Source organism: Tachypleus tridentatus, chromosome 9, assembly GCF_004210375.1.
Source record: "Tachypleus tridentatus isolate NWPU-2018 chromosome 9, ASM421037v1, whole genome shotgun sequence".
NCBI classification, from domain to species: Eukaryota; Metazoa; Arthropoda; class Merostomata; order Xiphosura; family Limulidae; genus Tachypleus; species Tachypleus tridentatus.
The window spans coordinates 151669917-151693819 of NC_134833.1; the positions used below are offsets into that span (position 1 = coordinate 151669917).

At 32.6% G+C, this 23903-nt stretch overlaps 1 protein-coding gene across 5 annotated transcripts in view; it reads right to left on the minus strand.

The window, feature by feature from the left end:
- Nucleotides 1–506: 506 nt before the first annotated feature.
- The window catches only part of Sec10 (Exocyst complex component Sec10), a 37733-nt gene continuing 14336 nt past the window's right edge, over nucleotides 507–23903 (minus strand). For 3 of the 5 annotated variants that reach the window (XM_076457907.1, XM_076457910.1, XM_076457911.1), the window contains 13 exons: nucleotides 23200–23338; nucleotides 21111–21155; nucleotides 18910–19050; nucleotides 18345–18421; nucleotides 16765–16971; nucleotides 14513–14675; nucleotides 14052–14160; nucleotides 12274–12397; nucleotides 11533–11619; nucleotides 6348–6456; nucleotides 5799–5955; nucleotides 2947–3107; nucleotides 507–637 (listed from right to left, as the gene is read on the minus strand). In XM_076457907.1, the coding sequence (XP_076314022.1) occupies nucleotides 551–637; nucleotides 2947–3107; nucleotides 5799–5955; nucleotides 6348–6456; nucleotides 11533–11619; nucleotides 12274–12397; nucleotides 14052–14160; nucleotides 14513–14675; nucleotides 16765–16971; nucleotides 18345–18421; nucleotides 18910–19050; nucleotides 21111–21155; nucleotides 23200–23338 (1606 nt within the window). In that variant the 3' untranslated portion in view covers nucleotides 507–550. Of the gene's footprint in view, nucleotides 638–2946; nucleotides 3133–5798; nucleotides 5956–6347; nucleotides 6457–11532; nucleotides 11620–12273; nucleotides 12398–14051; nucleotides 14161–14512; nucleotides 14676–16764; nucleotides 16972–18344; nucleotides 18422–18909; nucleotides 19051–21110; nucleotides 21156–23199; nucleotides 23339–23903 lie in introns of all 5 variants that reach the window. The other 2 variants (XR_013014702.1, XM_076457909.1) reach the window with 2 other exon arrangements.

Sequence of the window (23903 nt, forward strand, 5' to 3'; positions counted from 1 at the left end):
ATGCAAAGAACATGAAACAGCTGAGAACCATGTTTTACTCTATAAATGTTTATAATTAAAACATCAGCATTCATAGAGTAGTTGTAACTTATTCATCTTGAGCTATTTAAAAACAACATACATTTGATAATTATTATGTGAACATCCTCTTGCATGAACATAAGGGAAATAAAAATTGGTGTGCTAACCACTAGGCTTCACCCAGCCCTGAAAAGTTGTGAGCAAATGAAACAATACTCACACAAATGTTACTTGTAGAATACGAATCAATGTAATTTCTAAATATAAGTTACTTCAAAACACTATCGTATATTAAGATAATTTTTTGAAGGACTCTTAAAGCTATACGTAAAACTTGTAAGAGTGTTTTTTTTTCTTTTTTTTTTTTAAACAGTTCATAGGTCTATCTCCATCACATAATATCATGCACATAAATGAATAGCACAAGTCTTATCTGGGCCTGACAAAGATGTGTGTGTGTATTGAATGAAAATATGGAACAGTAATATATCTGATAATGTTTATTCCAGTAAATGTACACAGTGAAAGTTCACTTGAACTGATTGATGAGCTTTGCTGTTTTGTAATCTGCACGCAACTGGACAAAGTTCATTAACACTGACCGCTCCAGACCAGCCTGAAAATAAAAAAACAAGAAACGTTGGTAAATAACATTTTCGAACATTCAAGCATACTGGAATATGTTACGATGTTAACCTGCATGACTAGATTATCTCTTCCAGCAGAGACCTTGTAACCATTTGGTGCTGGTTATAGTTTTCACGCTATAACTTTTAAATTAGTAAGCATACATCCATGAAATCTAGCAGATTATCAGTAAACATTACAATACTTTTATGTCAGATTCCTTTCAATTTTTTATGGTTTGTTATGCAATCTTTTTCTTGTGCCTTTATTACTTTAGCATCTTGGAGAGGCACCATGCAAAGTAATATTCAAGTTAAAAACACTTATGCATTAGAAAATTTTCAAATTCCACATTCTAGATAGTTACCAAACATTAAGATTTAACTGTTATTTTCACTAATGCATGGGTTCAGTTAATTTGACAGATCTTGTGAAACAAACATAAATTAAGCCTTTTTTATACTAGAAAGACTACAAATTATAACACAAGAACAAATATTTAGACTAAATAGCCTAAATCTCGAACATATTAATTATTTTTACTATACTGACCTTTCAGCTATGCCTGGCTAACAATGCAGAAATTACAATGATGAGGGGCATCCAAATTCATCTTACAGTATCCAATAATATAAAACTGACCTTTAGTCTTTAAAAAGTGACCTGTCTTGGCTGTATTTTAGTGGACTAATATTTTGTACTACACAGTCACATTTAAATTATTGTACATCATAAACGGATATTGATTATTACTATTTACAAAGAAGTTCTTGAATTTATTTTTATTAAAACACAAAACAGTAAATAAAGAAATAAAGCAAACAGTTATTTTGTCTAATTAACAATCTTTGTTGCTGCCTGTCTGATGGAGGGCGTGAAATGAAATAATTTTAAGTTTTATATCTGAATAAACAAAAAATCATAAATTACTATATCGATACTATAGAAATCTATTACAATCTATCCAGTTTAGTAACAAACCAATATCTGTGTCTAAAAAAATATGGCATTCCAAACAGGCTAAATACAACATACCAGCACAAAGGTTTGTTATGAAAGAAAGAGTGGATGCCATTATATTTGAAAACAGCTGAGAAACCTGCTAGAAGAGCATTCTGAGCCTTTGATTGGCTATTCACATATCACATGAAGAAGTAAGAGTGCATACAGAGACCATTTATGCAAAACAGAGAGAGGTGACTGGACAACTGCGTTTGTTTCAGTACATGAGTGACACCTCAGCAAATAGAAACGATAGCAGGTTCTTGTTTTATATTCTAGTTTGTAAATATCAGTAGTTTTAGTTCATAATTAGTACAAAACTAAAGACTTCTTATTTTGACATCGCATTCATCTAATTTGAACCAGTGCTGCGTTCAGCATACCACGTGACATAAAAAATCAATGTTTAGGTGTGTTTTTAAATGTGCTATTTGAAATTAAGAAATTAAATAATGTATAATACAAAAAACTGAGTTATAATCTACAATTTGATACTAAACTTATTGATGTAAATTCATAAAATAGTTTTTTTTCAATAAAAGTTTGAATGCAAATCAACAAATGCAATGACACAGCCTTTGACCTGTGACCGATCTGAAAAGGGTTATACCAAGTTCTACTTTCTTGAGGATGAGAAACCCACTTGAAATAAAAGTGTATCTCAGAACAGCTGGTATGGGTATTAACACTTTTATTGATAAGGAATGTACAATGTTTTGACGTTCCTAGGTCATCTTCAGGTTAAGAATGAAGATGACCTAGCAAGGTTGAAACATTGTTCTCTCTCCTTATCAATAAAAGTGTTAATACCCATACCAGCTGTTCTGAGAAACGAGTTCTACTTTACTTGTGTCTCACCTGAAGCCAAACTTGAAAACGTCCCTCTTATAGGTTTCTGGCAGTGTAACAAATTCATGAAAAAACATATCTTCAGGAAAATGCATCTTTATCTTTTAATTACTTTCACAGTTATGTTGTTAAACTCAACTTTATGCACATGAGAAACATGAAAAGCAAACATCAATGATAATAAAATGATGAATTCCACCTCAAATATTATTTTATCTGCACATCAGTTTTATGTGCTAATTTCTGGACTAAATTTCTACAGTAAAATAACAACTCCTATTTACTAAATACTATCTTTCTAAACCATACATTTCCATAAAAGTCGAACCCTTAGAGTCATGTTTAAGTTATGGGATTCTCATGATACACATTTCATGCAACTGGAGGTAATAAAAACATTCCAAAATGACAATAATCAAAATTGATTGATTTATTCTGTCAACCTACCAGCTGATCTCCTGTGCACACTTGTTTCAAGTTATCTGGTACAACCACTAATAAATTACAGAGGGCATGAAGCGTGTCGAAGAGAGAATTTAGAAGGGTAACCCTGAACTCCTTGATGCATCGTCTGTACTCATTGACATCACAGATAACTACCATGGCTCCTGCATCCAACCCAAGAAAACAAATCTATAATGTTAATAACAAAATTTAACTTCTTGTTAAAAATTAATTTATTTGAGCTGTTCTCCATACAGAAAACATAATACTAAACGAAACTCCAGTATAAATCCAGAGTGCAAATCTGCAATCTCTAGTGAGATGTTAGCTTTAGCTCTGTACACTAAAGTTATGTCCAGTCTTTATATCAATACTTTCACTTGCCAGTGTGCATCAAAGCTTTGTATTGTTACTTTCACCTGCATTATGTACTTGACATCAACTTGTTTCATGTGCATTTTAACCTAAGAATGTTTCTTCCACCTACCCACCGGTACAGCAAAGTTCAAATTCTTTCCTACATCAACTTCATTAACTTCCTGTCCCATGTGCATTAAGAGCTTTGCAGTGTTCTACTACCCCTCCTCCCTTCATGTAAAATCAAACTTTTACACCACTACCTTCATCAAGTTTTGGATTGCTATTTGTACATGCCTCATGTGCATCCTGACTTCACATTATCTTCTTACATTCATCAAAACTTCACATCATTACCTTCAACTACCTCACATTTAATGTTTTATGCTAATAATATGTTAACTTTTCACATTTCAATACTAGAAATAAATGACCTTATAACAGGTTCAGTTATGGTTTATGTTTGAGTAGACAGCTCCTGAAAAAATTGTAAAGTATCGAGGGTCACATTAAATACAAAACTTTTAGTGTCATTTATTTCTAGTATTAACATCTTACATACACTAATAAACACTACAAAAATTAAACCTAACATTGTTAGTTTTGCTTGCCTCACGTCCAACTATACACTGCTACTTTAAACTGGTTTATGTTTAGTGGAGTCATACCTTTAAGATAATATATCACTAGTATCTTTCTTAAAATCCTTACTAGCTCTCCAACCAATGAAACCAAAGCATGTGAATAATTAAATCAATAATCCTTATGATTGGTTTATATGACAATTAGACTACTGATAACTTCCAGTAAAAAGAACACAGCATTTCTACACTGTGCGCTATGCAGCACTGTAAAGAGATTTTTGATATCGGATCTCATCAGGTCAGATGAGCAAACAGCAAGCAAAGTCTCAGTTGAAACATATTATACTAATCGTTTATACAGTAATTATTACAGTACGTAACACACTACACTGGCACATCATGAGCTGCAGATCTGTGGTTTGTGTGGCATTACATCACAAAAAAGTTCATAGAACTTCGTAACAAATCTCTCAGCCTTCCGTGATAACAAGAAATCCCACTTGTAGAGAAAAATATATATGTAGAAATGGATGGTATGGGTTGAGAAATGTTTTTTTATGTAGAGGAGTGAACAACGTTTCAACCTTCTTCGGTCATCATCAGGTTCACAAAAAAAGAAAGGGTTACTAACCTGTAGCTAACCACATGTTCGAAGGCGATTGTGTAATTGAGTGTAAGAATGTAGAGGGTGTTCTTAGACGTTGGATATATTTATTAATATAGGTATAAAGGTGTTCCTTTGTATTGGTTTATTTTGGGTTTAAGTTGTTGTATAAGTAAGGCTTCATTAATTTTGTGTTTGTTTATGTTTGTTTCTTTATTTAGTATTTGAGTGTTTTCTATGGTTATGTTGTGTTTATTTGACTTGCAGTGTTCGAAAACGTGTGAAGGTGACTTTTTATGTTCTTTGAATATAGTTTCCATTTTTCTACTTGTTTCTGCAATATAGAAGTCGTGGCAGTTATTACAGTGTATTTTATAAATAATGTTGGTGTGGTGTTTGTCAGTGTAGTTTTTACATAGTATAGACCTCAGTTTTGTGCCTGGGTTTTGAATAAATTTGGTATTAACTGGAATGTCATATTTTGTTACTAATTTTTGCCAAATGTTTGTTATTTTTCTGCTGGTGTCAGGAATATATGGTATGCAACAGTAAGTGGTTTCGTGATTTTTTAATTCGTGAGATATATTTACTTTTGTTGGTTGATTTTGCTTTTTGTCTAGGTGTGTGCATATAATGTTTTCTACGGTTTGTAGAGGAAACTTATTGATGAAGTATTGTTTTATTTTGTCTAATTCGTCATTAATTTTATCTGGTGAGCATAGTTTTACAGCTGTGTTTATTTGGTTTCTTAGTATGTTGAGTTTTTGTTTTGTTTCATGTGCTGAGTTCCCAAGGAATGTATAGTCCAGTATGGGTGATTTTTTGGTGGATTTTACTTGAACTATACTCAATATGCATTAACCTTCTTAACATGTTTGCTGCTGTATAATAAATTAAGTACAAAAATTTAACATTCAAGAGGTGACACAAAGCAATTACAGTGCCCCAAACTCATATGCCACTAGAAAATTTGACACTAAAACACAATTGTCTGTGATAAACCAGCGCATCACATGTTCCATAACTAAGTCAGTTGCAACCCTCCAGTAATGCACATAGAAACAAATGTATTAATGAACTAAATCACTAAGGTAGACTTGCTCAACGTGCACCTATAACACACCTTTTGAAGTTTATTACTTTGTTTTATCTACACTGGCAAAAAGTTGTTTTATTAGTATCAGAGTTTATACCCACAGTGTTTAGAATCATTACCTCACGGAATTAGTGAATGGTAGACTTAGGGTTTGTAAGTAATGAATTTATGCTCACCTAACTTTATATATGAATAGTTAAGAGCTGTTACTGACCTACTGAGTTATACTGGAATTGCTGCAAATGCTCATAAATTGCTCGATGAAATCTAGTTCCGAGTTCTGTCAAAGTGCTTTCAACGTTCTTTCCATCCAAACTATCTCGAACTTTCTCAACATACTGGCCAATGAATTTTACTACTTTCATACATGCCTGAAAGAAAAAAAAAAGAGCAAAACACAAAAATCACGGGATTATTAAAAATAAATACAAAGTAAAACAGTTTTTTAAAAAAAATATTCAAATGCATACTTCATTTCATTCTATTAGTAACTGCTGTTTGCTCCTATGCTTATAAAAACATTAAGAGTTTGAACATTTCAAAATCCTATGATACGCATAATAATTATTAATACTACAAATACATTAAGGCTGTTTTAAAAGTACATAAAAACTAAACATTTTTATCTTTGTACATCATCATTACCATCAGGCTTGTAAATTATGTTGCTATACCTGTCACAAAAACAATTTTTTTATCACCAATGGAATTTTTCAAGAAGTAAAACAAAAAGTTGATAATGTAATAAAACTACAATCCTCACTGGTGTTGCCATGGCAATAACCATATCTTCCGATTCTGGCCTGAAATCAGTTTTCTTCTGTTCTGATTGAAGTATCAAGCGTACCCAGCCCACTAAAGCTGAAACTGACCTAGTATAAGAAAACAACAAATTTGTATTCGTACATTAATATTTACAAGACCACTTTGGACTTCCAATAGTTTTGGTACATAAATGATTATGCTTTACACTACTTTAAACACGTGAACAATAAATAGCTTTACCAGAACAACTGAGCGTAAAAATGAATACAAAACACTATTTGTGTATACTTAAGCCATAACAGATTTAGAATCAAATTAACATCAATTCAAATGTTATTAAAATATTACACTCAATAACTACTTGTTATGTAAACTGTTCTTTTCAGGGATAGTAAATTTTTAAAGCACCACATTTTTTTTTAAATATAAAAACATTGGGAAATTGAATAAACATTATCCTTAACAACGTCCGTTGGTGACTGCTTCTGTTCAATATATTTCATTTTATTTTTGCCAGAGCACTGATTTATTATTACTATGGATCCAAACAGGTGATAGGTATAATCGGCCCGAGCATAAGATTACCATCTGCCAACAGACACTTTATGGCAGACACTGGGTGAGAACTACTTTTACCATTAGTTTCATTTTGAGTTTACTTAATGATGAAGTATATCTTCTTACGATTTAAGAGGTAAGTTTTACAACAAGTTCAAGTTTTTGATCACTTGTCTGATCATCAGCAAGTACACAAGATTTTATAATAAAAACATTTTAGTATTTAAATCAGCACTCAAAATATAACAATGTATTTAAATTATACAGTTGATTGTAGCTACTTCTTCATGTAAATGTCAATCGGCATGTATTTTACAGATTATTTATATATGGCTAAACATATATATGAAAATGATCACTGCACTATGTGTTACTGTCAACCATCCACGAAAAGTAAGAAAAAGTGAAGAGGAGCAGATAGATATCAGTAGCAGTAAAAGACTGACTAGGTGCAAGAAAATAAGTAAAAGAACCAGTATTGAAGAGAGAAAGGTTGTGATCCAAGAACGTGTACTCTATAGCACGACCTCTCCCATCAACATCAGCACCAACATAGAGGGGGATTACATTCATTAAAATCCCATACGATTAAAAGGGGGAATGGTAACTGTTCAATGAGGGCATCAAGGTATCTTCAAAAGCCAAGTAAAGAGAACAAACAGTGATGGTATGACCCAAGGAAACATGGATGGCTACAACCTACAAAGGTGTATTGAGAGGCAAAGACAGGGTGGGCACATGCTGATCAACCAGCAGTGTCAGCCTTCCATGTAGTTGTCCATCACACAACCTATCATTTCTGTACAAAGAAAACTACCAAAAAGAAACTGTATCAGCAGGTTTCAGAAACACTTCCTGTTAGGAGAGACACATGGTATGGTAAGAATCAATCAAATCCTTAATATCATCTATACTAAACAAAAAACCCCTGCAATTCCACTGAATCAAAGTGGCCATTTTATTTATTGGACACAGGTCTATTGATCTCCACGGATTCTGTCATGGGTCGAGTATGCAGATCTCTGTCTGTGAATAAAGATTCCAGCAACTGAGAGTATGAACGAATAATAATTTTGCACCATGGGTCTGCCAAAGAGGAGGGACCCAAAGGAAATGGAACCAGGCAATCACTGGAAGAAGTGGGAAGGACAGAGATGGAAGTAGACATAGATTCATCAACTCTTTTAACCATGGAGAGCAAAAGACTCTTCAGATGTTTTTCAAATGATTCTGCTGAAGGCACAGAGAGACCTGTCTGCACTCCCACTGTTACTGCGGAATGAAATGTAGCAGCACATGTCCCAGATGTAGTGGGGAAAATAATTTCTGAATCTCTGGGTAGGAGATATTATTTATAATCTTCAAGCATTGGCACCTCTTTCTTCTTCACCCATTTAGGGCAAGAAATAAAGTAAGAAGAGGTGGAGCACTACAGTTTACACAGCACTGTAATGGTTTTTTCCACCACAATGAGCACATGTTAGAGAACCATGACATGATGTTTTTAAATGACCAAACTGCTGACACTGGAAACATCCGAGAGGGTTGTGAATGTATGACCGTACTTTACAGTTCAGATAACCTGCTTTCATTGTGGCAGGAGGACTATGGTGATGTAAACGTCAGTATCAGAACAGTAGTAGGTATCATAATTCCATCTTTGTGCATGGAGATTCGGCACACTGCAAAAGTGCCTTGGTTGGAGAAACCAGTGAGGATCTCTGACTCAGGAATGTTCTTTAAACCCCTCCTATGAAAGAATTCAAAGTTGCATAGGGAGTAACTTCAATGAGTGTATCCCCCAATGGCTTTCAATTTCAAGACGAGTTTGGTATGTTGTGGTGAAAATGTTTCCACCAATATATCTCTAGAGTGCAACTTCCTTACCGACTTACAGGACCTAGGAGTCCCCTCTAATCCTTTTTTAATAAAAAGGGAGACATCTGCTCTAAGGATTTCTCGGATAAGGAATGTGTAATTAGAAATCAAGGTACAAAATCTGACTGTGATGGTGACTGTATACAACAATTGTCCATGGGTGGTTGTTTTCTGAAAAGCTGCCTTTTTTCATTTTATTTATTTTTTCATAAATGTGGGTATCCATAATGAAGGCAATACATTTCAGTACCCACTGACCCCACCCACCATGGAGCCCTACGAGGGAATACACTACAATGCCAAACAAGGACACTGCACCAACACCAGGGTTTTGTGAGCACTACACCTGAACACCAGTATCAGACACAATGTCCACAACACTCGTTAAGAACATCCATCACTAATACTCGGTTGACCCCAATCCAAGCAGACCAGCCACCACAAGGCCAAAGTGATGTGTTGGAATTGGACCCCTCAACCACCAGGATCCACTCCTCCACTTCACAGGTCACCACACACAACAAACATGTAGGTGGATGCTTAGATCCCAGAGGAGGTAAACTGAAAGTACAGAACTGTCACTGGGAGGTCTCCTAACCACGTGCAGGAATCCTCTTCAAGGGAAGTTCTTGCTGAATCTGAGGAGAAAATCCCAACAAAAAATGAAGTGTTGTATTTCTCAAAATTATGAACCAAACAGAAGCTGCATTCAGAGTAAAGTTCTGGACTACTTTCTTGGCTCACTTTGACTCTGATATCTGAAAACATTAACCTGATAATGGTTGTAGATGAGTCAAAATCTGTATCTGAACATGTTCAGAAGCAGTAGAGTATTTCAACAGATTCTAGAAAGGAACAAAAGGACTAAGCTAATTCATGTCTTAGAACTAGTAGTTCGAGGTCATGAGAATAAGATGCCGAAACATTTCTTCTAAAACGTTAATACACCCGATAATGTTTTAGAAGGCAATGGTTGATTTGGTGTTGAAAATACTAAGTTGCTGCCGACTTACTGGAATCCAGTTCAGAGTACCATCTTTGTGCACAAGGCTCTGTGCAACAATTTTTTTTTAATGTGGTGAAAAGAAGAAGAGAAACATGCTACTGCCCAGAACCTAGTCAGGTGTTATTCAGGAGATCTCAACGAAGATGGGTTCACCAAAGTATTGCTTCAATGCTGTCATACAGTCAAGACAAAATAACAGTCCAGTGTAGCCACCATCCAATAGATATGCTGTGAGAAGTTTGATCTTGACATCTTCACTGTGTGTTTCCAAATGCTCATATTGCTTTGTAACTGTATCTATTTGTGCCTGCGACTAACTGCTCTGATGAAAGATCATTCCTTGCAATGGGTAGAATAAAATACCTTCTTTAAGCTTTGACTCTGACAAATATCAAAAGTCATGTGATACAACAAATATTTTTCCAAAGTTCACTGTCCAAAAATATCTGTACACCACACTAAAGCATGAAAACTCAAGCACTCTGTTTTAAGTGTAGATGGTAGATACCTGTACATAGTTACTGCCAAGTTAAACTGTTGTTTCATGTTTACAGCTAATCAGAAAACAGTGCTCATGATAGACCAATATTCAATTGTTATGTGCAAAGTCAGTCTCTTTTATTCTATTGCTGCATTTTAAATGCACTGAAAAAAATCTGACACATTGTGTCTTTTGAGCAATCATATGCTAAAGCCATGACAAGTATGAAGGGTCCTAAGTGCTCTAGGATCCCCAAAGGCCTCAATATAGCCCTAGATTCTACAAGCATGGTCCTAGATCTACCATAAGCAGTTAGATTCTACAAGCATGGTCCTAGATCTATTAAAAGTAGCTAGATTCCATAAGCGTGGTCCTAGATCTAACAGAAGCAGTATATATTGAGATACTGAGGTATGAATATGCAAACTAGTAGTAACTTGTTTTCATTATTTTTCTTGCATACTGTATGTAGAAGTGTTGAACATGTTAACTTTGGGTTAGAAAGACAATGTTTCAGAAGATATTTTAAATTTAAGGTTTATTAATTTAAACACTGTGGACACATTTGTCTAGATATGTGGTTAAAATAAACATCAAGTACCAGAAGTTTATTACAAACCATCACCTTCTTTACAGGTATCACTGTCAGTTCTATTTTTCACTGAACTTTAATTACATAGTTTTTCACTGACTAGAATTCCTAAAATTAAGTTCAACAGGATGTTTTAATTTGGTATCACTGAGTAAACAAAATGACTTCTATTTCCTACTTAATTTTCAGAAGATCACTTAACAGCTTTCACACTTATGTGACAAAAAAAAAATTCTGTACTTACTACGATTCTAAGTTTCATTTTCATGGGAACTTATCCCTTACAAGGGAGAATGAATATTAAACATATGCCTTTGGTTAACTTGTTTATAAACTGTCTACCTTTCATACTGAATTAAGTGCAGAATGTTTTAGACGTTTCGTATTTCTTTACTCATTGTGTTATTTTAATGTTTTCCTTGAAGATTTGAGATGTGATGTATTACACATTTCACGCAACTAGTGCAAAAAATAGATTTAACGAAAAGGAATTTGGATTTATTAGGCTTAATTTTAGTTGCTTCATACTAATAATATCAAAATGAAATATTTGAAATATGTAAAATAGTAATGTAGAAAATCCTAATGTTTACCATAATAAATCCCAATTTCAGGTAAAAACAAATCAAAATGCAAGTTTAACAGCCACATTAACTATACAAACTAACCTTTCCAGACCATTATGCAGTTTCAGTTCCATCTGCTCCATCTGATCTTTTTTTTTCTGTAAACAAATACCGTGCTTTGGAGTGGACCTTAAAAGATTAATTAACAAAGGTCAAGGATAAAAACAAATCCAAGGCGACATTTGTGATAAATCTTTCAGAAAGTTAATAGTTGAACAGTAATGTTATGATTCTCAATTTACTGCTAGTAAATTACTTCTGTTGTATAGTTTGAAATTCATTTCTAAATTTTTGGAGAGTAATTTTCTTTTTTAATAGGAAAAGAAGAAATAGATAGATATATTTATTGTAAATCTTTGTGTGAACCAAACTGTTCTAAAATTATGTTTTATGAAAATATAGTTATGAACAAAAACTAACGAAAAATACGTTATGGAAAAAAATCTAGACATTTATGAAACCACTGTGTATCTTTCCTTGCTGTTTATTTATTGGTCATTTTTTTCTTCAAAAGAATTTTTCAGACAAGAATCAAGATAGTACAAGTTTCCCAAGGAAACTTATTTTGTTTTAATTTTGTAAAATAAAATTAACAGTTGAAGTTTTTAACAAACAAAATAAAACTACTTTCACTTAATTTAAGAAAGTCCTATTTTTAAGATGTATTTTAAAAGTTTGGGTAATTTTTTCCTTCATGTTTTGAAAAAGAGAAAGAAACTCTTTATTTATCAAACTACACTCAAGTTTTCCTTTGTACAATAAAAGATCCTAACTGATACATACACGACAAGAGGAACAACAGAGTCGATAAACTGTTTTTCCAGTAAATGGCAGATTGCATTACACTGACGCACCAAGTCAAAAAAGTAGATTTCTGGTGGGCTCTTTGGTTCTGATAACGGAATTCCTGTGTGTTAAATGACAAATATTCAACAGAAAGTAAGAATGTGTTAGAAATGTTAAAGACAATCATTTATCACATGATTAATTTCTTTGAAAGTTTGGTTTGAATTTTGCACAAAGCTACACGAGGGCTATCTGCACTAGCCATCCCTAATTTTTGCATGTCGAGACTAGAGGGAAGGCAGCTAGTCATCAACACCCACTGCCAATTTTTGGGTTACTCTTTTGCCAATGAATTGTGGGATTGAATGTCACAATATAATGCTCCCACGACTGAAAGGGCAAGCATGTTTGGTGTAACATGGATTTGAACCCGCAACCTTCAGATTACAAGCCGAGTGCCTCAACCACCTGGCCATGGTGTGCCTTCTTTGAAAGAAATTAAAATTCAAGTAATCTATTATTCATACGATAGATTTCAACATGCATTAAAAGATTTACTTACTGTAACAGAAAATTGGTTTTAAAATTTAATACATTAAAATAATCTTTAGACTCTTTATATACTCTATAAAAACATTTATTCTGAGAAGTGCCAGATTATAAATTTTAATCTATAATTTTAAATCCAATGTTTTATCATTGTCACTCTGAATGTAACTGTATAGTATACACATACAAGTTTGAAACAATTATACCTACAATACTTTTTAAACTGCTAAATAAAATTTAAAATTACTCACATATCCACGTGATGTATTTTTGTTAAGTGATTATTCACTGAAACAGGGTTACTATACAGTTAGTTGTCCTGTTCTAATGTCCATAACTCAAAAACTAATTATCAGAATTTTAATAAACTAACGAGACAAAGTAACAATTATAACTGTCACCAGGGGGTGCTGACTGTGAAGTTTCAAGTAACCATCAGTGAGAACCACTATCGCTGCATTCACGAGTGAATATAATACAGTAACACAGTAAATGATACAGTCTGACTTCCTATAGTTGCACTTGAGGTCATATGCATATTTCAGGACTGCAATAGTAACAGATTAATAACAATACACCAATTATTTTCGGTGGATCCACAGTTAAAATCCAGTAGAGTTGAAATCTGAGAACTATTGGTCATCTAGGTTGAAACCTTCTTTTTTCTTGATCTCTAGAAGCACGTGTGCAGAAGAGAATCATCTTACATGAAGATTGTTTTGTTAAAAATCTTCTACCTTGATGTATAGGAGATTTACATTCCTAGTTGCATCAGCAACCAATCCTCTCTGGTGAACAGATCCCAATAAGCTGTCTGCCTTTCTCACTTACAGATTTCATATCAACGAGATCTTAACTGTTTTACAGAAGCAGTTCTCACTTTCAAATATAGCCTCTTAGGAAAAAACATGAACTATTTCTTGTTTGACGCTGGTTCTTTATAGTTCCAGATATATAAAGTTCACTACCAACATTTAATGCTTACAACAAATTTTGGCAATGGAACTTTCTCATTAGTTCACATACCAACTATCATAACTCCCCGATCGTTAGTTTTAAAGTTATGAACTTCAGAGTAGGCCAACTGATTTTTTGATAATAACTTGGTATAAACGGCTTTCTTTTCCTTGTGATGTTTGGAAGTTGAAACAGATTACTAATTTATGTATATTCTACCAGTGAAGTGTTTATTACTCTCCAACCAGTGGCTATTTAACATTATTTACCTTGTAGGCCCAACTCTAAAGCATAATCAATGTGTTCCACACACAAATACTGCAGAAGAATGTCAAATATCTGTACTGCATTCGCTGGTAGGTCTGACTGACGTGAGAGCTAATAATAAAGAGAACAGATGGACAACCAACTTCCTGAAATTGTCATGCAAGTTTTAGATCACAGCTGAAAGAATTGTACAGTAACACTCAAATAAGTTAAACTACAACTAATAGTCTACCAATTAATTTCAACAAAACCAAACTCATATTTACATTAACTATTTTGTTTGTGCAATGAAATTTTCAAAGGGAAAAAACAACTGTTCAATTGAAAAACATTTATGCAATGGTTCTTGAAAACTTAGAGTTCTGATACTCTATTATTTATTTACATTCCAGAAACAAAATGGTATCACAACTGTCTGTAGAAACATTGAGGTCAATTCAAACATGTTACGACGTTTACTTACAGTCTGACATCTCTGTAAAGCTATTTTAGTCTCCTGTAAAAGGTTAATAGCCACTTCTTCAGACAAAAACGTTTCACCACCAAAGTTTTCAATAGCGGGTCCAAAGTTGATATTTGCTCGGCTACCAATCTTTGCCTGAATGTCTCGACGAAGTTCGTGAATTCTAGTAAGATATGGAGCCTAATTATATTGTTACTATTTTAATTTTCTTTGATGGATAAGCATAACAAGTACGATGCAAGTAAACCCAAATCTCTTCACATTAACTGTCTAGCTTCAGATGTACATTTCTAGACGTCACGAGGTTTTAGCAAAATTTAATCAAACTCCTCTTATTTTTCTGCTATACCAATAAATATTACACAAAAACATAACTAATAATCTATATTCTGATAGTACAAGTTCCATTCCTACTTTTACAAGGCAATATCAAAAATAAATCTAGAATTTCCCCTAACATGAGAACCGTGACATTTGCTCTCTGGGCAACCTCTCTTCTCTAATTTATTTACCACTTTTCCCTGAAGTATGAAATTTAATGTAAATTATTCATTATAGTATTATCATAATTTATATAGCCTTCAATGAAATGGCCAATCAGACCCCTCTTGCCACACCCACCTGTCACATCCTCTCTTTGAGAAATGACCAATGGTTCTCTAACATTTAATACCATACTTAACTAATAGAAAGATTAGCTTTCATCTATCAAATAATGTATATATATCTTATGGTGATTTTCATACAGAAAATTATAAAATTCTTCAAATTCTCTCAGTTTAAGCTAAATTCCACTAGAAAACCATAAAGGACGTGAGATGAAGTGTTAACAGCTCTTGTCTTATAGTTAGAAAACCAGAAAATTGTGATTATTATAGACATTGTCTGCTTTTTGTGTTACTGTTCTGTAGTCTTTGGTGTATTATTTAATTAAGTAAAGAATTATTCAGTACAGTACTACCAGTAGTATGAAAAAGTAGGGTTAAATATCGCTGACAATCAACAGCAAAAAAAACAACAACAAAAAATCCAAGTTCTATTTTTATATTGTTTCTGATTTGTAATATTTACTTGTTACTATAACAGTAATTAAAATGTAAAAGTAGAAACTATTTATGCTATTTAAGGTTAGATTATGCGATACGTTATGACATAACAAAACTGTATCAGGATGTGCTCTCACGAGTAGCCCGTGTGTAATGCAATTCAATAGTGTAATGTTAGCTGCATATTCACCAAGTGATTTGCAACTTACCATGTTGCAAGTAGTACTTAGATAGGGTTCAAAGGGCAATAAAATAATAAAATTTCGGTATAAATAAAATGTTATAAGTATAAAACATTTAGGATAAATCAATATAGTTTCACATTACAACTTGAAGTCATTCTAGAAAGAAAAAAAGGGTTATTTCACTTTTTATTCTTTATTGGCAGGAGGTTAGGAGGTCAGCCAAATTTACTCACCTTGCATAAATTTAGGGTAGAGAAAATAATACATAAAATATAAATTTTTATCCAAAAAACATTTAAAATTTATTTGGAGGAGGTTTCAGAGATTACTCAAACAAAATTTGAGATTTCTAAGATAAAATAAAAGCATTCTTCATCTTAACATGGAAATCACTTAACATTAGGACTAGTGTACAGAAATACTACATACACTTACAGACAAATATTTTGCAAGAATACTTCATTGACAATTTTCATTTTATGTTTACAGAAGACAAGTACTGTTTACTAAAAGTCTGCCAAATTTTGTGAAAATACACAATCTGTGTTAAAAGTTATAGCACGAAAATTATAACAAGTAAAAAGTGGTTACGAGGTTGGTCGAATCGACCAACTTCATAGCAACATAATTCATAGACAGGAATAAATGCTTATAATCACATAGTTCGATGACAAAAACAGATTGAAAACTTTTAACTCGAATAAAAACTTAACCATCATTCTCGCTAAAAACAGGTTGAAAACATTTAACTAGAGATAAAACTTAACCATCATTCTTGTTTGTTTATTTCACCTTTGAAACAAAACTCAGTAATTGAAAACAGAATTAAGATCCCGTAATCTATAAACACTTTTCCTGTTCTTAAAAGTGCAAAGGACAATCCATATTCTGGAAAATGTCAGGTAAATTTTTATTTCATTTTATGAACTGATGTAGTACTGTAAAAGATATTACTATACAGTTATAAAATACATTTTTATCTTTTAGATCATTACTAAAAGATAAAGAGAATGGAACTTACCCTCCAGAAGGAATATGTTTCTTTTGATGATTTTTAGAATCATAATATCTTTGAAGGATAGCTGCAGATTTGTCTTTCAAAGAGCGAGCCTCTACATTAACAAATGTGTCAAGGTATCTAGCAAATATGTTCTTGGTCAATTTGTTCAGAAATGCTGAATCACTGCCCATTTTGTAAACTGAAAGGTCATTAGAAAGCTTCATAGTTCTAAAAGTTCAAGAAAATAATCGTTAATGATTCTACATCAAAAAATTAATTTTTCTGTAATTATGTGTCAGTGTCAAGAAACATTTAACAGTTTAGAACACAGAACAAAATAACTTATTAATTATTGTTGAATTATTAATTACTATTATTATTATTAATTTGTTGAATTGTGTACAAAGCTACTTATGGACTGTCAGTGCTAGTCATTCTTAATTTTGAAGGTAAAATAATAAATAGAAAGCAACTTGTAAAGATACCACTCACTGCCATCCCACATGTTTAATAAATCAATTAGTAGGATTTGGCTATGAACTTTATAATACATCCATGGTGCTAAAGTGTGGAGACAATATTTTGCTTTTGGTAGTAAAGGGGTGTAAAATTTAGATCCCCAGTGTGGTGTACTAACCACAAAGCTGGATTCTGCCAATAATTAACTGCCAATAAGTTAAGTCTTCAAACATTTTAGTGTGTAATTTTTCTTTAGTAATCAAAATTGCACTGTCAATTAGAGCAACACTAATAAATTTTAAGTTTTACACTTTGGTTACATTCATCTTACTATCAAATATGCAATAAATTCTGGAAAAGTTTTAAAGTTTTTGAAGTTAGTGAAAAAACTAACTGAGTAAAAAAATATCAAAGATTAAATAAGGCACTAAAATTTCAAACATAAAATGATTCAAGCATAATCTCTTGTTACATCATTCTTAACAGCCTAATTACATGTCTTCAAATATTGAAACAAATTTAAACAGCAGACTAGTAGTATTACAGAGACTAGCTGATAAAATGAGTTATGAACAACAACAACAAAATTATCCTAACACAGAGGAAATGCAACGTGAATAACACGAAAACACATTTGTAAAACATGCTACTATTTCATGGGACTTTATTTTCCTGTTTGTTAGAAGTCAACCAGACATACCCCAGATTAACAAGTATTTTCTTTAATCCTAGTTTATATATTAGTGGTACCATTGCAGTAAAAAAAATATTTGTTTAATTAAATATTAGTCAAAAAACATTATTCTTCAATCCTCTTTTAAAAATTTAAAAAGGACTTGTTATACCCCCCCTCTAAAAAAACAAAGAATTGTTAAGATATTTCAGAATGATCAAAAACCTCCTGATCCTTTCCAAAATCTGCAAGAAATTTGTTCAATGTAAATTAGCATGCTAAAATTCTGGGGGAATAGTGAGTTCTTTTATAATTACATGCAAGTATAAAATGTCTTATTTTGTACCCCAAATTTTTGGTGCTGGCACAGCCTGGTTACTGAGTACGGACTAAGCCTACTTGATCAAATCAGTTACTCAATACAGACTGAAAGTGTTAATGGAATATTTTTGGAAATCTTAGTTCTTACCTTGAATAAAGGTCATATAAACTTCTAAGATATTTATCAGTATTGCTTCTGTCATTCAGTTTACTCTGAATATGTTCCTATAAAAATACAAAGACCAAAAAGTAAGCCACAAAGAACTAACAACAAGTACAGTTTTATCACTTAGTGATTTAAACAACTGCACTGTATAAATTAACACTGAATTTATCATGTTACCATTCAGGTTAAAGATTAAGTAAAACATTTGTTCTGCATAAAATAAATTACATTGAAAAATATTTCTTTTCTACTTGAAGAAACCGGCAAATTGATTTTATTTTTCTTCACTTCAAACGTTTTTTTATGAATTTTAATGAAAAACTTTCTTTATTCAATCTTACCTGAAGTGCCTAACACGTTGCCAAACCTGACATAAAGTGATTTGTAATGTATACAATGGAGTGAGGTTATAATATTTATTTATTCCTCATTATTCAGTCTTACCTGAACTACCAAACAAGTTGTCAAACCTGACATAAAGTGATTTGTAATGTATACTATGGAGTGAGGTTATAATATTTATTTATTCCTCATTATTCAGTCTTACCTGAAGTTTTCCATGATATATATTTAAGACAAACTTGGCCATCACTTGCTCGGGACTAGTGAAAACCTCTTGCATTACTTTCTGGCTGCGTTCACAGAGAGGTAAAATGTCAGCAAAGATGTTTGAGCCCAGGAAGGCACCCTAGAACAGTTAAAAGAGCCGCTTTGAATGTACTAACATCACTTGAAGAAAGTATATGAATACAGCTTACGTATAATTCATAAAGTTTCTTTACGAAGAGTGAATAAAGGTCATTTGCAAACTCTTCTTGTTAAACTAAAGATGACATAAGAAGGTCAGAATGTTGTTCTATACTTTACTTTAATTAAAGTTTTATAACCACACTCACCATCTCAAGAATACAGCTTGAATGCAATGCTGTTAATTATAATTGAAAACTGGATAAGGTGTAGAAATATAAACTTTATTTGTACAGTACATTGTAATTGTTAATTCAGTTATTTAAATCTGACTGCCACTATGACAGTTACTGGTTGTATCATTCACCAGTTTCAGTTAATATTTTGTGGATACTTCCACCCACTGCCAAAACATATTACAAAGCGACCGCCTGGATTTTCATCAAACAACCATTTTATTTCAATTTCCTCTTCACTTCTAACTACAACAGAAAAAAATGTGGCTTCTTCTTTTTACTCAAAACTCTAGTTTTTCACATGTCCTGTTTTGTTGTGAGGGTTGGAATATATTTAAGTTTTAAAAAAACAACAAGGACATCTAACAACAATGGCCAAATCTAGTCCTCGCTCGGAAACTGTGCTACAAGATACCTTTTCTTACACTTCTTATTCCAGAGTACATGAAAAAATATTCTATTTTGTTTAATTTCAAAATACTAAACCATGACAGGTCTTTACAGGACCATATATTCATTTCAGGTAAAGTTTGTTATGTTTGTTAATATGCACAACTGGCTTTCTGTGCTTTGCTCACTGCAGGTGGTCAAACTTGAGAAGGTCTTCAAGATCTAAGTGCACAGTTGCTGTTTAGGTCTTTCCTTATCTTTATCAAGAAAGTGCACTGTCATTCTTTGTCATTAATAATGTACTGGTATGCAAGAGAAAATTATTAACAAATACTAAATTATCATTTTTGTGTCACCCATATGAGAGAGTTATGGGGCTGACTGTAACTCTGCAGGCATGAAAGGACTAGATCTGTTCTTTTTGTGTCACCCATATAAGACAGTTATGGGGCTGACTGTAACTCTGCAGACATGAAAGGACTAGAACTGTTCTCTGGATCCAACTGCAGTTGATAACCACACCTATTTTAAACATTTAACAAACAGACATTGTAGGATTCTTTTGTCTTTACAACTGATACTCATATTGTTAAATACTTATATGATTTACCCAGCTTATAAGATAAAAGTGAGTTAACATGATTCCCAAACCTAGTCAAGCAGAACTCCAACAGTGTAATACAAATAAAATGATGCCAACATATTGAAATTTACTTAGACCAAGACCATTATATTATGCTGCTGTCAGTTCAGTGAAATCCTTGATTTCTATTGGTTACAAATAACACAACAGAAAAGAGGGAATTTATCAAAATTTTTAAAATCAGAATGTTCTGTGAAAGATTTATAATGCGACTTTTACTTTATTACTTGTATCTCCAAAGAGCAAAAAACGTTCCTCTACAATATAACTTCTGGAATATGTACAGTTGTTGTTGTTGTTTTCTGTAAGTCTTAATCCCAACTAGTTTAGGGTTGTGCCCGATATTTTTGTAAGCCAAAATTGTTTTACCCAGGTGTCTCAGATAGTAACCATATACAACAAGTATGATCACGGAATTCAAACTTCTGACCATGCAAGGACTTGGAATATTTATAGTACAAGTTAGACTTCGATGAAAGGCTACAAGACCAAATAGGGGTAACAAAAGTTTAGACAATCTGAACTGAATGAGTGCCAGTGGATATACAAAGTGAAGTTTGATTATCAAAATATGAATGATAAGCCATGTTTCAATGCAAAGTTCATTTAAATTTTGAAAGCAACTCTTTAAACAGTTGTAAAATGTGCACTTTGACCTGCTTTTAGCAGTAGGGTTAATGCTAAAACATTATCATATTGTACAAAAGCACAGGTCTTTATATGCTGTTCTGCATGTTGTAACTGAAAATATATTTTCATTCATTCTGTAACAAGAAAACTATCACAACTCACCATCTGGCTTTGTTCGATGAATGCATCAATACACTGCGTATAACCCTAAAAATATAAAAACATCTTTTTTCAAAGTGATTTATCGTAAACAAACAAAAATACATAATAACACAAAAAGGTAAAAAAAATGTGATGTGTAAAAAAACCATTTATGTAACAAAATAACTGCAAACAAATTTTTGATGGATGGTTTTAACTTATGGATAGGGAATGATTCCTTGGCTTTGAAAACAGCAAGCCCTATATTCATATTCTAGGCCAGGATCTGAAACCCCAAATGAATCTTAGGAAAATCCCCATAAGTTCTTGGAGAGTCTTAACTTTTAGGGAGTTAGAAAACTGTATTCTTTATCTCATCTGTTAATTGGCTAAACAGAAGATGATGTTTTGATTGTGTTGTGAGTAATCATTTATTTTTCAACAATCAGTGTCTAAACAGCAATTTTAAGTATGTCAAAGTTAATTTATAGCCTTGAATTACAACAATTACAATATGGTTCTCTGACTAGGCAACTTAAAATGGACTTCAGAAATTTTACAAATACAACTATACCAAAACAAATTTCATAATTAATCACTACAAAACAACTAAAACATTAACATGATGACAGTCACATTGTATCAACTGTTTACTGTAAACTGTATACCCTACCTTAAAATGATGAGGACAGTCACACTTTATGAACTATTTACTGTAAACTGTATACCCTACCGTAAAATGATGATGGCAGTCATATTGTATCAACTATTTACTGTTAACTGTATACCCTACCTTAAAATGATGATGGCAGTCACACTGTATCAACTATTTGCTGTAAACTGTATACCCTATTTAAAATGATGATGACAGTCACACTGTATCAACTATTTACTGTAAACTGTATACCCTACGTTAAAATGATGACGACAGTCACACTGTATCAACTATTTACTGTAAACTGTATACCCTATCTTAAAATGATGATGGCAGTCACACTGTATCAACTATTTACTGTAAACTGTATACCCTACGTTAAAATGATGACGACAGTCACACTGTATCAACTATTTACTGTAAACTATATACCCTACCTTAAAATGATGATGGCAGTCACACTGTATCAACTATTTACTGTAAACTGTATACCCTACCTTAAAATGATGACGACAGTCACACTGCATCAACTATTTACTGTAAACTGTATACCCTACCTTAAAATGATGATGGCAGTGACACTGTATCAACTATTTACTGTAAACTATATACCCTACCTGAAAATGATGATGGCAGTCACACTGTATCAACTATTTACAGTAAACTGTATACTCTATCTTAAAATGATGACGACAGTCACAGTGTATCAACTATTTACTGTAAACTGTATACCTACCTTAAAATGATGATGGCAGTCACACTGCATCAACTATTTACTGTAAACTGTATACCCTACCTTAAAATGATGATGGCAGTCACACTGTATCAACTATTTACTGTAAACTGTATACCCTACGTTAAAATGATGACGACAGTCACACTGTATCAACTATTTACTGTAAACTATATACCCTACCTTAAAATGATGATGGCAGTCACACTGTATCAACTATTTACTGTAAACTGTATACCCTACCTTAAAATGATGACGACAGTCACACTGCATCAACTATTTACTGTAAACTGTATACCCTACCTTAAAATGATGATGGCAGTGACACTGTATCAACTATTTACTGTAAACTATATACCCTACCTGAAAATGATGATGGCAGTCACACTGTATCAACTATTTACAGTAAACTGTATACTCTATCTTAAAATGATGACGACAGTCACAGTGTATCAACTATTTACTGTAAACTGTATACCTACCTTAAAATGATGATGGCAGTCACATTGTACCAACTATTTACTGTAAACTGTATGCCCTATCTTAAAATGATGACGACAGTCACATTGTATCAACTATTTACTGTAAACTGTATACCCTACCTTAAAATGATGATGGCAGTCACACTGTATCAAATATTTACTGTAAACTGTATACCCTACCTGAAAATGATGATGGCAGTGACACTGTATCAACTATTTACTGTAAACTGTATACCCTACCTTAAAATGAGATAATATTCCAGCTACTTCCCTCATTTTTACTTTATCATCAGCTCGATGAGCACGAACAAATTCCTCAATTAAAGCTCTCTCAATTTCATCATATTTCAATGTAATTCTATGATGGGCTTTGTCAAATCTGTATAAAAATTAAATTTATAAGATAAAAAAACTCCACAAAATTCATAAAATTCACATAGTTCAAATTTCAAATCCATTTACAAAATGTTCATTGCTACTAGAATCCACATTATACCATAATGGATAATTTTTCTGGTTTTCCATTTTACATCAATTAATGGGAAAAAAAAGAATGAAATCACCCATGTAAGATGTGTAGGAAACCCGAGTAGCAGTAACTACTTCAGTTGACTGCACTACTGACTGGATTTTTTTTTACCTTTGTTTTGTTTTTATGTGACTTGTGTATTATTAGCAACTTTGTAACTGAGAAAGTCATAAACTCACATCCAATGTGGAACATGAATAGTTTACAAAAATGTTTGAAAATACAAAGAGAGAGAGATATTTGAAACAACACCATTTCATTTGTAAGTGCACATAAATTATATTCAAGAAAGTCAACTTTACTTAACAGTTGTACACAAACAAATGTTTAGAAACTAGTTTCTCTATATTATATTAATAAATTTTAATCCAGAAGAAGCTAACTACACAAGTCAGTAAGTGTGTGTATGTTTTAA